Source organism: Sus scrofa, chromosome 7 (assembly GCF_054392235.1).
Source record: "Sus scrofa isolate SSC_HxYL_T2T_F1_AM1 chromosome 7, Sscrofa_HxYL_maternal_Yorkshire_Landrace_v2.0, whole genome shotgun sequence".
NCBI classification, from domain to species: domain Eukaryota; kingdom Metazoa; phylum Chordata; class Mammalia; order Artiodactyla; family Suidae; genus Sus; species Sus scrofa.
In genome coordinates this window covers 42,312,174-42,326,148 of record NC_139389.1, presented here as the reverse complement: position 1 = coordinate 42,326,148, position 13,975 = coordinate 42,312,174, and the positions used below count along the sequence as shown (strand labels likewise).

The following is a 13,975-nucleotide window of genomic DNA, read 5'->3' as shown; positions in this document are numbered from 1 at the left end:
GTGTTAATTGGTCTGGGGTGTGGCCTGGGGGGTGGAAGGTTTATAAGCTCCATAGGTTACTCCAGTGTGCAGGCAGGCCTGAGAGCCTACTGTCCTAACTAGAACCCGACTTCTATTGAACAGGACCTGGGGAGAGCACGCGTCAGCCACTGAGCCTCTATCATCAGCTGCAGCGTCTTTCCATGAGCCCCAGTTATTCCTGCCTCTAGGCCAAGAAGAGAAAGTAATAGATTTTTTTTTTTAAACTGAGAGATAATTTGTATACCGGCTCTGTTGCTAGATCCCCAAAGAATTTTGAGGTAGCTGGGCTTCCTATACAAGAGTTAGAAATTTAATTCACTCCATTTCAACATTGTCTGAGCTCTCTGTAAGGCTGAAATGGAAACCTGGCCACCTCCCTGGGCCAGGTGGGTGACGTGAGTGAGCAAAGCAGTGGCCAGGGCAAGCTCCCAGGAGTGATGGAGACACCCCGGGCTGGAGGGGCTGAGTCCGCTACAGTGACCTTGGTGCCAGCCAGCATGGTCTTCAGACCACCAAGGATGCCAGGTCATCTGGTTTTCAGGAGAAACCAGAAGTTGGTATATTTAAGTGAAATCTTCCAGTTTTTAAGTGGCAGCTAACTTTGAAAATATTCAGTAGACCAGTAGGGTATGTCTTTGAGCTTCTACTGTGTGACCCTGGATCTCAGTAAACATTTGGCTCATCAGCATGTGACTAAATGATCGCTAATCCCAGCGGCCCCTGACAGCTGTTTACCAGCCACCTCGGGGCGCAGTCAGGTTAGACAAACTTGGCACCATTTTTCCTGAGCCTGGCACATAGAGGGCCCTCAATCAATAGCTTGAGTGGAGGGACAGTGAATGGCGCGAGCCCAGAGTCACCTGTAAGTCCGGGCAGGGAGACGGCTATAAAATCCAGCCAAGCATCCTGCTGCACACGAGAATTTTCTCCCAGGTGCCAGATTCGTTGTTGAAGCCTGCACCAAGGCTTCAGGGTAGCCTGTGTCTGAGATCTGACCAAGTGAGGTGATCACAGGATGTGCCAGGCTGGGAGCCAGCAGGGAGGACCTGCCAGGCCATTTCAAGGCTGTTCCAACGCAAGAGTTCTCACCTGGCCATGTCCTGAAAGACACGCCCAGGCCGTGGCGCATCTTTAGATTGAAGAGATGAGTCTGGTCCCTGGCAGCAGCGAGGCAGATGTAAGAACAGCGAGCTCAGGCCAGCAGGCAGCATGGGGAGAGCCTGGAGGCGCACCCAAGGGCTCGCGCACCCCCGTATGGCACGCGGCTGCCAGGGCACCTCAGCGCATCGCTCAGTTAACAGGGGACAGCCTTTCATATGCCTCCCTTTTCAAGAATCTTTTCTGAAGCTTCCCGTCTGCCTTCCAGCCCTGCTCCCAGAGGTTGTAAATAAAACGCTCCCCACATACCCTTTCCCTTCCTCGTCACCACAGGCCTCTCTCCCTTTCTTGCTTTTTTTTTTTTTTAACTTTTCAATTTTTAAATTTTTATTGAAGATGCACATGTCCCTAGTTTTAAAAGTGAAGTCAAAGCACAAAGCTTATAACAAAAAAGCGACAGCCCCCTGCTTCATCCTTCCCTGCCCCACATCTTACTCTCCGGAGGCAACTGCTTTTCCTTTTTTTTCTCTTTAAAATTAAAAAATATATATATTTTGAAAAAAATAAATGTTCAAAGAAAGTGTATTATATGATAAACCATACTGGGAGAGAATATTTTTAAAATGAATGTGTGTGTGTGTGTGTATATATATATATATATATATATATATGTATGTATGTATGTATGTATGTAGAACTGAATCAGTTTGCTGTACAGCAGAAATTAGTACAACATTGTAAATCAACTCTACTTCAATTAAAAAATATATATTTAATGTGGTTTAAAAATTAAAAACTACGGAAAGTGAAACGGCTATTTCCCATCCACCTCTTCCTCCAGAGATAATAATTTATGCATAAACCTATTAAAATGTGTGTATTTCCCCATTTTTTCATAGAAATTTTTCTGCACCTTGGAGGACTCTAGAATTTCTCCCTCCCTGTCTCTCCAGCTGCATAGTCTCCCAGGGTAGGGACAGAGCTGTACCGTAATTTACTTTACCCGTCCCTGGTGATGTGCATTCGGGTTGTTTCTGTTCTCTTGCTGTTCAGATGGCGCTGCAGTGCAGCCCCCTCCTGCCGGCAGTGCTGGCAGCACGTCTAAGCTGAAGCACCCTGGAGGGACTGCATGCTAACTCTAGGGGTGTGTACCTGACAGTGTTGCTGCTTGGGGATCTGTCAGATTACACTTCCTCCAGCCCCTGTGAACGTGCCCGTGACCCCCCACTTGTCCAACATAACATGGAGTCAGGCTGTTAGATTTTTTTTTTTTTTTTTTGGCTTTTTAGGGCCGCATCCATGGCCTATGAAAGTTCCCAGGCCAGGGGTCAAATCAGAGCTGCAGCTGCCAGCCTACACCACAGCCACAGCAATGCAGGATCCGAGTTGCATCTGCCACCTACACCCCAGCTCACGGCAGTGTCAGATCCTAACCCACGGAGCGAGGCCAGGGATAGAACCCACCTCCTCAAGGACCCTAATCGGGTTTGTTACCACTGAGCCATGACGGGAACTCCCAGGCAGTTAGATTTTGAGGCACGTATACATCTTCTCTTACAGACCTTTCTTTTGGTCTGTACCTTCCTGTTTCTAAACTACGTGCTCATTCGGCACTTAGAATTTATTAATTCTGTTACCGAAATGATCTATTGTCCTCCTTCTTTGAAAGGTGAGGATTTAGCTTCCCCCTCACAGATACACCTGTGTTCCGCCTCTGCCCATCCGCCCTCTCTAGTCAGACCACAGAGTTTCTTTGTATTGGTTATCTCATTGGCATTAGTGTGAACTCACTCAGAACTAAGCCGTGTCATGTGCTGTGGTCACTTCTTTTTCTGTCATTTGTGTTTCCTAGAGTTAAGTTACTTAGTTGTCTATATATCTGTCATTAATTGTCTGTGTACTTATCACTAAATCTTCCGCCTACTTTTGTCAGAGCCACACAAGTTCCCTTAACCTGAGGTAATAATGGTCACATCTGGTAAGTCAAAAATCAGTTTGTTTTTTTACCCCTTGAGACACCCCTGCCTTGAAGGCGCCCTGCAAGGCCCCCACCCCTTCCCTGGCTGCTCTCTAGACCTGTCGCAGCCCTCACTCTGCCAGGAGACTTCCTTCCTAGAAGCCCCCTCTCTTCCATGTCACCCCCTCTGTTTTATGGGTCCCATAACTCTCTCTGCCTTAGTTTAATCCTTTGTTTTGGTGGAGCACATTTTCTGGTAGTTTATTGTGAATACACTGAAGGTAAAATTTTTGAGATTTATGCCTAAATGAAAGTTGTTTGTTCTCTGCTAACACTTGGCTAGGAATAGTCCTCTGGCTGGGAACTCACTTTCCCCTCAGCCTTTAGAAGGAAAGTTTCCACTGTCCTCTAACTCCCAGTGTTGCTTTGGGAAAATCTCGTGTGGTTCTGGTTCCCACAGTGTGAACTGGAGACGGGCACTTGCCGTCTGCCTCTGCGCAGACTGAATCGTGAGCTGCTGCAGCTGCTGACCCTCGACACCCCCTGAGCAGAGCTCGGTGGGCATCAGGGGCAAGGCTCTCTGTGCTCTGGGGAAACTGGCAGAACAGGTCTTCAGATAGCTAGATATTTTCAGGGGAAGATTTCATGAGTCCAATTCTTGCACCTTCCTCATATCTAGAAAAGCACTGAAACCCTTCATGGCGATGTCTGCTCCTTGTGGCTAGCAGTAGTCTTCATGAGACCGGCAGCAGCCTTCTGCAACATGTGTGTCTGGTTGCATGCGCCTCCCGCTTCACCAAAATCAGATATACTGACCTTCCCTCAGACCCATCGAAACCCCACCCGGGCTGTAGTCCTCCTTGTTGCCCCGGATAAAACTCACGCACAACCTAAAAGTTGAGAGTTATTTTTTTAAGTCAACGACGACTTTGTGTTGACCTGCTTTTTTTCCCCTCCAGAAGCATTTAGATCTTCTAAAGTTTCCCAATAATATACTTTGTTTTCTCATTTATTGTAGTGGCCACTCAGTGGCCTCTAACTTAGAAACTTATATCCTTGATACCTGGGAAAATTTCATGTGTTATCTTGACATTGTATAGCTCATATCTTTCCCATTCTTTTTTTTCCTGGAACATTTACTAATTGGATAGTGGACCTCTCGGTTTGATCATCTCATTCTCTATTTTCTGTCTATGTCATTCTGTTTGACCTTCTAGGAAATTTCCCCAACTTAAGCTGCTAGCTGTTGTGTTGAATGACTTATTTCAATTCATGGTTTTATTTACAGGAGCATTTTCTTGCTCTCCAAATATTTCTTTTTCACATTATTCTTATTTCAAGGGTGTGATAATGTTTTCTTTTATCTTTCTGATGGTAACAAGAGCTTTTTCCCAAAGTTTTATTCTGCTTCCTGAATTACATCTTTATCCTCTGAGTCATTTTCCTCTTCTGTTTGTTTTTGGTCTCTGTCTATCATGTTGGCATCTTTGGTGGTCCTTGCCTGGCTGTTTACCTTTAAGTGTTCAGCACTGAGAAAGCTGGTGAAAAGCTTTTTGTATGTGGGCAGGTTTGTGGCCCTCACTCAAGGTTATCAGACAGGGATTCTATGTCTCATGGGGAGACCCCTGCGCACTCATTCAGATCCAGGGCACCAGCCGCCTTCTGTCCCTGCTCATGGAAATGCTCTTCAGATCTGCGTGGCCACTTCTTCCACTGCGTGGGCCTTCGCCCGGTTGTTGCTTTACCAGAGGACTTCCTGCAGTGTGTCATCTAAAGCATCACGCCCCTCTCAGGCCTCTGCACCACTGTTTTTCTCCATAGCCCTTCCTTAACTCCCATATAACTTATTTGTCTCTCTCTCCCGCTGGAGTGTAAGCTTCTTGGGGGCTTTCTTCATGAAGCACTTGATAAGATTTACGGAAGGGAGAATGGAGGGACAGAGGAGGAAGGCAGGTCAGCCTTTCCTCTTGGGCTGGTCAGAGTCTCCAGTGAAATCCAGTCCCCTGCCTGGGAGTTAAGCCTGGATCACAGTGGCCTGAAAGCTGAGGGGCAGAAGGAGACCAGAAGTCTCGCCGTCTGGGATATTCCCTCCCATGGACTCCTGGCTCTGAGCTCCTGCAGGGTCCCCCCTCTGCTGTACCCGCTCTGGTCTCTGGGGTCCAGACGCCCTCTGTTCAAGGGCTCCAGAGGGCAATCCCTGTCTCTCATGGGTGTAAAAGGGCTCAGCCCACTGCACGAGGGAAGGAGAGGATGGTTGGGTGTCCACCTGCCCCTCTGATTTGCCTTCAGCCGGCCCCCCACCTGTCCCCACCTTCAGAAGTGGCTAGTGACTCAAGGACACAATTCACCTGCGGTGTGAATTGCTTGCCTCTTGGGGGTTTTCCTTCTGAGGTCTTGGCAAAGAGAGATGGTGACCTGTCCTCATGCTTTCTTTGTGCTTGTTTTGTGCTCATGTGTGTGTGAGAGAGAGAGATAGCACATTTCTTTGATATGAAGCATACATTAAATTTCCTTACTGCCCTTTCAGTGGAGGGAGCAAAGATTAACCCATGTGTTCAGCTTGCCGTGTTTAACTGCCAGCCTGGCCCTGGCCCAATACTCCTGGCCATCTCCCCGAGGTTCATCAGGCCTGCTGTGTAAAGATTTTGACATTTGCTTTCTCTTTATAGCAGAGGCAGCAAAGTCGCATCGTTTTCCAGAGCTGAAAAGACCAGACAGCCTTGGCTTAGGCCCTGCAGGATCCCCAGGGGAGGCAGGATGAGGCTGAGGATAGAAAGCTGTCTCGGCCCAGCCCACCCGGCCTGTGTGGTGCTCTCGTCACCCCAAGCCACCCTCACAATCCTGCACTCACAGAAGGCACCCCCCGCCCCGCAGGCAGCTCCCCTCTCCTCCCTGCAGCTCCCTCCTTTTCCCTGGCTTTCATATTCGCAGATTAGTTAGTTCCACCTCTGGCTATCCTTTCTCACATCCACAGACACCAGTTTAATCCCTTCTCTTTCTTTCTTTTTATTTATTTCAAGAACTGCTTAAAATGCAGAAAAGAATAAAAAGTATTACAACATTCACTCACATACTCATCCCCGGAATTGGCTCTAGTTAATATTTTCCCGGTACACTTCAGGTCTTTTTTATTTTAATCAAAGAAATAAAACACTTCAGTTGGTGTTGAAGTATCTCCTTTGTTCCCCATCAGCAAACCCCATTCCTCACGCTCTCCTCAGAGACAACCACTGTCAGGAATCCACTCCATCTCCTTCCAGAATATTTGAAACATATTTTACAAGCATGTGTGTTTCCACGAGCACGGCGAGTACAGGGCGGGTGTGGGTGTGCACGGGGCCTCTGTGGACGGTCGGCACGCCTGGAGCCTCCTCCCTTGTGTGTGAAGATAAAGGTATACGTAGCCGACACGGTGCTTTTACCGCGTGCAAGCACTTTGTTTTCTCATCGCGTCCTCACAGCCCTAAACGGCGGGTGCTGGCCTATTTTCACCCCCGACCGCAGGGGCCTGTTGTTCGCTTGAGGTCAGCTTGTGTGGGATCTCTGGCCCAGAGTCGTGACACCAACGTAAAAGCGGGGTGTGAGCTGTTGGAAATACGCGGGGACCCAGCCTCTCGGTTACTGGAAAGTTTCTACTGTGCCTTTTGGTGGAAAGAGCAGAACATAACAGTCATGACATCTGGCTCCTGCTGTTGACGCTACACCGTGGCTCTGGGATGCTGACAGATTACTTCTCTCTCTGCCTCGGCGTCCTCACCTCTGAAATGGGATTCCAGCCACTGGCCCCCCGCCTGGCAGGTGGTGTCGGGGACAGATGAGGTGGGTGGTGATGGCGAAGCACTTGGTGAACCGCACAGGTCTGCGAGTGGGAGAGGCTTTTAGGAGGACGTTCTCAGCCCACATTTTCACTCCTTGTGAACAGACCTCCCACCATCTTGAAGCTGCAGCCAGGATTTATCTGCGTTACAGCATTTAGCCCTCCTTCCTCAAGCAGCAGCTTTAGAGAAAGGCTGCTTTAAATCACTTGTTTTTCTGGCTTGTTTAATTACTACTATGGCAACAACAACATTTTTTCCTTTGCTTTTTTAAACTTCCTATACCTCGTATTTCAGCTTCATTATTGGTTAAACTGAGTTTTATGGGTGGGCCTGGGAACCCAATCAAAATATATAGCTTTCTTTCTCTGGAGAAATTGCTTCCAGGCTTCCCATAGCCAGTGAGCAGGGACCTTGTGGACCACCACCGGTGTGTGAGTTTGGGACCCCAGTCCTGTTTTCAGTGTTCTCTGATTAGCCCTCGGAAGGATAGCTGCTCTCCCCAGAGCTGGCACAAGCTTCTCAGGGGCAGGCACTGCTTCTTGCACGGATCCCCTGTAACACCCTGCAGGCACCTTGCTCTAAAGGGTGTATTCAACAAATACTGGTTTGATTCCTTCGAAGCCCAGCCCCCCCTCCCCCCCCGCCGTCTGCCCCAAGAAAGAGGTGCTGATGGGAGAGTGGTAGGTGCCCCTGGCATGGTCATTAAATCATACCACCAACACCAGTGACTCAGAGGGGGCCCAGGGAAGCCGTGCGTTTGTCCAGGTTGACGTGGCTGACTGGTAACTACAGCAGTAATAACAACGTCAACCATTTTCCTTAGAACCCAGAATATGCCAGTGCTGTTCTAGGTGTTTTCCATTTGTTAATGTATTTAGTCTTCACAGGCAAAAAATTTAGATAGTTATTTTAATTATCCTCATTTTACAGAGAGGAGGCTAGAGCCGAGAAAGGCAGAGCAACTTGCCTAAGATCACAGAGCTGGTAAAAATTCATACCCAGGAGCCTGGCTCCAGAGCCTAGGCTGTCAGCCACTGTGCCATCCTACCGCTAGTTCACGAAAGGCCACATTAAAACCTGCCATCTTGACTGTCACCCAGTGAGCCTCTCAACTGGAAATATTTTACATAATAATACAGTTCTGGCATTTTCACTTGCTTCATGTCACGTGATCTGTATCAACGCTTTGGGCAGCAAGCAAGATGGATACGTCTTTCCAGCACTTGTGTATACGGTGTACCAAATTCAAGCAGTGCAGAAAGTGCAAAAGGAAAGATAATGTCTCTTGAAATTCTTCCACCCAAAGCGAAAATCTTGGTCAATGTCTGGGCAAATACTCTTGTAGACATCTCTCTTGGAACACCTATGCGATTAGATATTTACAATTCAGTGTCATTGGGACCACATTCCAGACGCGTTTCTGCAACCGAGGAATTGGTATTGTTTCTGTCAGCAGTGAACAAATGAGGAAACCGCAGTTCAGAAAGGGGAGTGATTTGTCCGCTGGAGGGAGAGCCGGCAGGTGCCAAAGCGGGGACTTCAACCCATGTGGGTTTTTCTCTGTTCCAGGTAGATGCTCAGAGCAAAGACCCCAGGCTTTTTTTGACACCCATTGTTCCTGGTGGGACACTTCCCCCTCTGTGAAGGGGGGGTGCCAGGCCCCGTTGCTCTGTGAATGCTGCCTACTGAAGAGGGGATCAGAGCACGGGACGAGGATCGAGCACGGGGCAAGTGGGGTGTTTACATAGCTCTCAGTAAGCTCAGTGCACACGGCAGTCAAGCTTTTGTGTAGACCTGGTGATGGTGGCAGTGTCCTGGCTGCGAGACGTGTCCCCTGAGGTGGCTGCCTCAAGGTTGCACCGTGATTACAGTGTGGCTCTGACGTGTCGGTGACTGTCCCAGTGCCACCTTGCACTTTCCCCATGAGCAGCACTGCAAGTTGTTTTGAAGCAGTTCAGGGGAACTGGAATCTGATACCTGCGGGCGAGAAATGCTCATTACCTCATCTTGACTGGCTCCCCTTCCTGCTCGTACTTTGGTCTTAGGGTTGGTATCCAGTTTGCTGAAAATGAAATCATCTATTCAACTCTCAGGCTGTGTTAGTGAAAATGAACTCTAATGTGATTATATATTAATGCAGCGTAATGGAGGATTGGTATTAAATTGAGGCCTTCTGATCTTATTACTTCACAGATGCTCCCTCCTGCTCAGGCTGGCTGCCCTGCCAGCCCTGTGTCCCCAGGCAGAAGTGGGGGCAGTGGTACCAAAGCCTGGGCCAGCTGGGGCAGGGGGCAGTGGGCAGGTTGAGGGCCGTGGTGAGAAAAGGGAGACGGGGGTTCGGGTCCGGCTCTGCCCAGGATGACTCCCCGCCAGCCCTCACTTCCTTCGGGGCCTCGGCCCCCACTCCTCACAGAGGAGGGAGGAGGGATGGTCACGGAGGGCCCGATCCCGGCCCGGCGGCCCTCTCCGAGCACAAGCCTGCGAGCTACAGGAGTCATGTTTTACCTTTACGTCCAGAAACACTTGACCCTTTTTAAAATGAGCACAGGACTAGAAAGCCAAGAGGAAAGAATCTTCACTGTCTCCTCCACTCCCACCCGCCTCTCTTCCCCCGCCTTTCAGTGAGACTGGCTCGAACCTCATAGTTGTCCCTGGCTGGGGTCACCTGCCCTGGTTGTGTTTCCCGCTCCCGGGGCAGGGGACGGGGTGGTCTGGGAAGCAGGGAGGACCAGCGTGTGTGCTGTCACTCTCTCGGGAACAGGGATGGGACGCGGATGCCCCACACAGCGTGGACCCTAGCCTCCCCTGACCTGCGAGGGAAGGATGCATCTGAGCTCCGTCCTGCTGCTTAGCTCCAGATGACCCCCGGGCCTGTGGGAACCCAGGGCTTCTTCTTAGTTCCGCCCTGGCCCGCAAGCTGCCTCCCACTCAGCAGACGCGCCGAAGGAACAGAACAGCCCCCCCACTGAGAAAATGGGCCGGGAGTGCAGGCCCTGGGGATGGCCACATGGTCACCTTCATATATGAATAATGGCCTTTTTACAAAGAGGGTGATTTTTCTTACGCCGTTTCCAGAAAACTGCTTCGAAGGCACCGATCTTGCACACAGGATGGTAACGACTTTTTAATGACCTTGAGGGGCCTGGTGTCCAGGCAGCAGTGAATCAGTCTCGGTGGGAGGCTCAGAGTGAGAGCGAAGATGGAACACCTGAAAGCAAAGCGGGGAAAAACAAACAGCAAATACACATATTTTCCTCAGTAACATCTCTCAGTAATTAGACAATTACAGGAAACAGCTTCCCAGCAGCTGGCATTTCTACCGTATGAGTGGAGGAGGGGCAGCAACAACTGTGAACCCCTCACATTTATCACCAAAGCTACTGGAGCTTACAGGGTGGGTGCTGAGCTCCCCGTGTGCTCTGATGAGCTGGGAGCCGTAAACTGGGAGCAGGCCGCTCTTCTCAGGGCGGTTCGGGGCCTGCTCGGCTGGCTTTAAATAGGCTGGCCCAGCCCCTGCTGATCCATGAGGAATGGCTTTTAAGATATTGGGGCTGCCTTTGAGCCCCCTCGGAGACTGGCTGGTCCGGGAAGTAACTTCTCAGGGGTGCGTTTGGAAGCGGGAAGGGGAGGGTGGGGGGGACCTGTGCGAAGCCGCCTCTTCTTCTCCAGGTGCCACCACTGGCACTGGTGGGGCTGCAGGATTCACAGGGGAGCGCCAGGGCTCATGCCGTGGCCTCTAACCATGGTGCTGGGCTCCGCAGCCCCCCCTTTGCCCACTGCTCCCAGCCCAGCACCCCCTCCTCCCAGAAGCCTCCAGTGAGGTCACTGTGCCCACTCCCGGCAAGACAGGCCCCATCGTGGGCAGGTCCCGCCAGCCTTGACCGCTCCCGTCTGGCCGCACGCTCATCACACGTGCACGTGGTCTGCACTGCGCGCTTGTGAACAGCGAGCTTTATAAGACTCCCAAGGCACCTTCCTGGATGAGTCCACAGGTTCCTGAGTGGGACGCTGTGCGCTCCTGCCTCGTCTCCACACAGAAGGTGGGCTCCACCCCGACCCACACACAGCCCCGCACCCTTGCAGGGTTCAGGGCACCGTCTCACCAGGCACTGGTTGTACTTCTCCCCACAGGTCCTGGCAATCGGTGACTTTTGAAAGACAGCCTGCCTCCTTCATCCGAATCGTTGGAACACACAACACAGCAAATGAGGTAAGGGTCCCCTTTCGCGACAGACACTGGCGATGTTTCCCGATGTGTAGTAAATGCCGCGTCCCGAGTTAAGTGGAACTGCTTGTTCTCCCCGCCAATGGCCTGTTGTTCAGACAGCCTGGTACAGGAGGAAGTCCTGCTCCTACACCATGGGGATGTCATTATCATTTCTGGATGTTTCCTCACCATCGAATGGCAGCCAGCCCCCGGGGTTCTGCTTCCTCCCATCAGCCACTCTGCAGAGACCCTCGGCGATCAGGCCCCGTTCTCAGAGCCCTCTGCCCTCCCAGACACCAGCCGTCTCAGAGGTCCCTGGGCCCTCCACATGGGGCGCGAGGAACCCCAGCCTCGGGGGGCTGCCGAGGCACTCAGGTGCCGGCTTCCTCTGTCTGCCGGGTCCCGTGCGGCCTGCGCATGAGTGTTTATGGGCGAGCCTCTTCCTCTGGCCTGTGCCTCCCCTGGGGCCGGGCCTGGATCTCGGGGCTGGCAGCCATCCCAGTGGGCCGCCTCTTTGTACATGTTCCTTCCACCTTGGGTTTCCTGAGGGAGGGGTGGCTGGATTATCCTCCCCCATCGTGGGCACCAAGGGCAGCAGGCTGGTGAGTTCCTGGGCCTCCGACATGCTGTTTTCTCTGGAGCGGAATCGCTCAGGGCAATGCACTGGGCTTCTCCAGATCAGAGAGGGGGACAGCGAGTAGAGAACCAGGACACTGGAGCATGAGGAAGGGCGCCTGTCGTAACCGCCTCAGGACAGGGAGTGTAAAGCAGACTGAGCCAGGTCTGCCATACCCTTGACACTGTGGATCCCCTCTGGGCTCACAGGGGTCCATTCACACCAGTTAAGGTGAGAAGAGTGTTTCCATTTTGAGTTTAGGGTCATCAATCCGTAAGTTCATTCCTTAGCTTTTCTGCTCCTCAGGTGCGCACTGAGTAAGCCCCTGTGGTGAGGGACTGGTGTCTGGCAGGTGGCTGTGCTACTGGCCTCGGTGCTCATCTTCTCTTGCTCTTACACAGTCAGATGTGCACAGTCCTGAAGGACTGACCGCTGGTTAAAGACCACAGTTATAAGCAACAGTAAGGGTGAAACTCAAGAGGTAAATGAAAGGCATTAAAAACAGTAACATTCTGCAACCTCACTTGAACATGAACGTTCTCAGATCTGTACAGGACCAGCTTCCTGGGCTTATGACCAGGGCTGCTGTATGAGGCTCCACACCCAGAAGGTCCAGCACCCTCTTACAATTCTTAGTCATTTTCTTCTATAAGGGACACCCCATGGGACAGTGGAGCACCCACCAGGGGCTTGGAACCTCAGCTCACCTGCAGGCCAGCCTCTGCCCCTTCTTACCTTCCCAGGATGGCTTCTGGGCCACACACCCCCTGACAACTGGTGCCTGGACCTGTCCAGCCTCCCCTCCTCAGCCTGCCCCATGACCACTGCCACCCGCCGCTCCCGCTGGGGGCCTGACACAGCTGGGTTGGGGTACTGTGTGAGATCTGTGTGCAAGTCACAGGTTAGGGCCCTGGGGGCCCATGAGGGTCTGCCCTGACCTAAGGAGCCCCGCCCACCCCCATGCCCAAGGAAGTGTGGCATCCAGCAACAAATGAAAACCCTGGGACAGATCAGGAGAGATACTGAAGGAAAAAAACCTTTTTCCTGTTTTGTGAACAAAAAGCTCTACATTTGCATTTTGCACAGAGCCCACACATTCCACAGCTGGCCCTGGATTCCTGCATTCTGTGCACCACATCAGAATTCTCCAGAGCACATCAAGGTGCTTCTGGTACTTCAAAAAACATTCTCAAAAGTGAAAATATTGTGATAATTTATATTCATTTTGCTTTTTAAGTTATTTGGAATAAAAATGATACACGCCCACAATGTGCATCTTGCAGAGAAAAGCTTATAAACAGAAACCTGAAACTTTTTCTTATTTCTTCATTTCAAAACAAACCTGAAAATCATGAAAGTAAAACAATTGATATTTTTTAAAGCACAAAATTAAATAATTCTAAACATCAGGTCATCAAAGCACTTTTTTTTCCCCTTTTTTGGTGATATAACAAAATAAGTTTGAATCTGCATTTTAATATGTATCTGAGCGCCAAACCAGAAATCATAGTTTTAAAGTTTTGCTAAGAAATCTCAATTTTTTGAGTTCCCGTCGTGGCACAGTGGTTAATGAATCAGACTGGGAACCATGAGGTTTCAGGTTCGATCCCTGGCCTTGCTCAGTGGGTTAAGGATCTGGCGTTGCGGTGGACTGTGGTGTAGGTTGCAGACACAGCTCAGATCCTGCATTGCTGTGGCTCTGGCGTAGGCCAGTGGCTACAGCTCTGATTGGGCCCCTAGCCTGGGAGCCTCCATATGCCTTGGGAGCAGCCCTAGAAAAAGCAAAAAGACAAAAAAAAAAAAAAAAAAAAATCACAATTTTTCTTACCACTTAAACTTTATGTATTACTTACTGAATTGGAAAACAATTTGAACTTATCTTTACATAATAATATAGCTAACATTAAACATTCTTATTTGAAGTCACTTGTTTCTTGTATAATACTTTTTTTTTTTTTTTTTTATCTTTTTAGGGCTGTACCTGAGGCATATGGAGGTTCCTGGACTGGGGTCGAACTGGAGCTGTAGCCACTGGCCCATGCCACAGCAATGCAGAATCCGAGCCACATCTGTGACCTACACCACAGGTGATGTCAGTGCCGGCTCCTTAACCCAATGAGCGAGGCCAGGGATCCAACCTGCATCCTCATGGATACTAGTCAGATTGGTTTCCATTGGGCCATGACAGGAACTCCCTATAATACATTCTTTAAAAAATGAATTTTTTTTTTTTTTTGATTCCTAAATGGGACTCTGCA

General features: G+C 50.3%; 1 protein-coding gene and 1 long non-coding RNA gene across 5 annotated transcripts in view; one reads left to right on the top strand and one right to left on the bottom strand.

Annotated features, from left to right (window-relative positions):
* Positions 1-13,975, top strand: part of BTBD9 (BTB domain containing 9) — a 406,522-nt gene that overhangs the window by 377,489 nt on the left and 15,058 nt on the right. For 3 of the 4 annotated variants that reach the window (XM_084966368.1, XM_084966369.1, NM_001243303.1), the window contains 1 exon segment: positions 11,026-11,104. In XM_084966368.1, the coding sequence (XP_084822494.1) occupies positions 11,026-11,104 (79 nt within the window). 4 annotated transcript variants of the gene reach the window in all.
* LOC146401533 (uncharacterized) lies at positions 6,072-11,498 on the bottom strand. Its single transcript, XR_014810110.1, has 2 exons — positions 10,998-11,498; positions 6,072-10,102 (listed from the first exon to the last, which is right to left on the bottom strand). It is a non-coding gene; the product is annotated as an uncharacterized LOC146401533 (long non-coding RNA).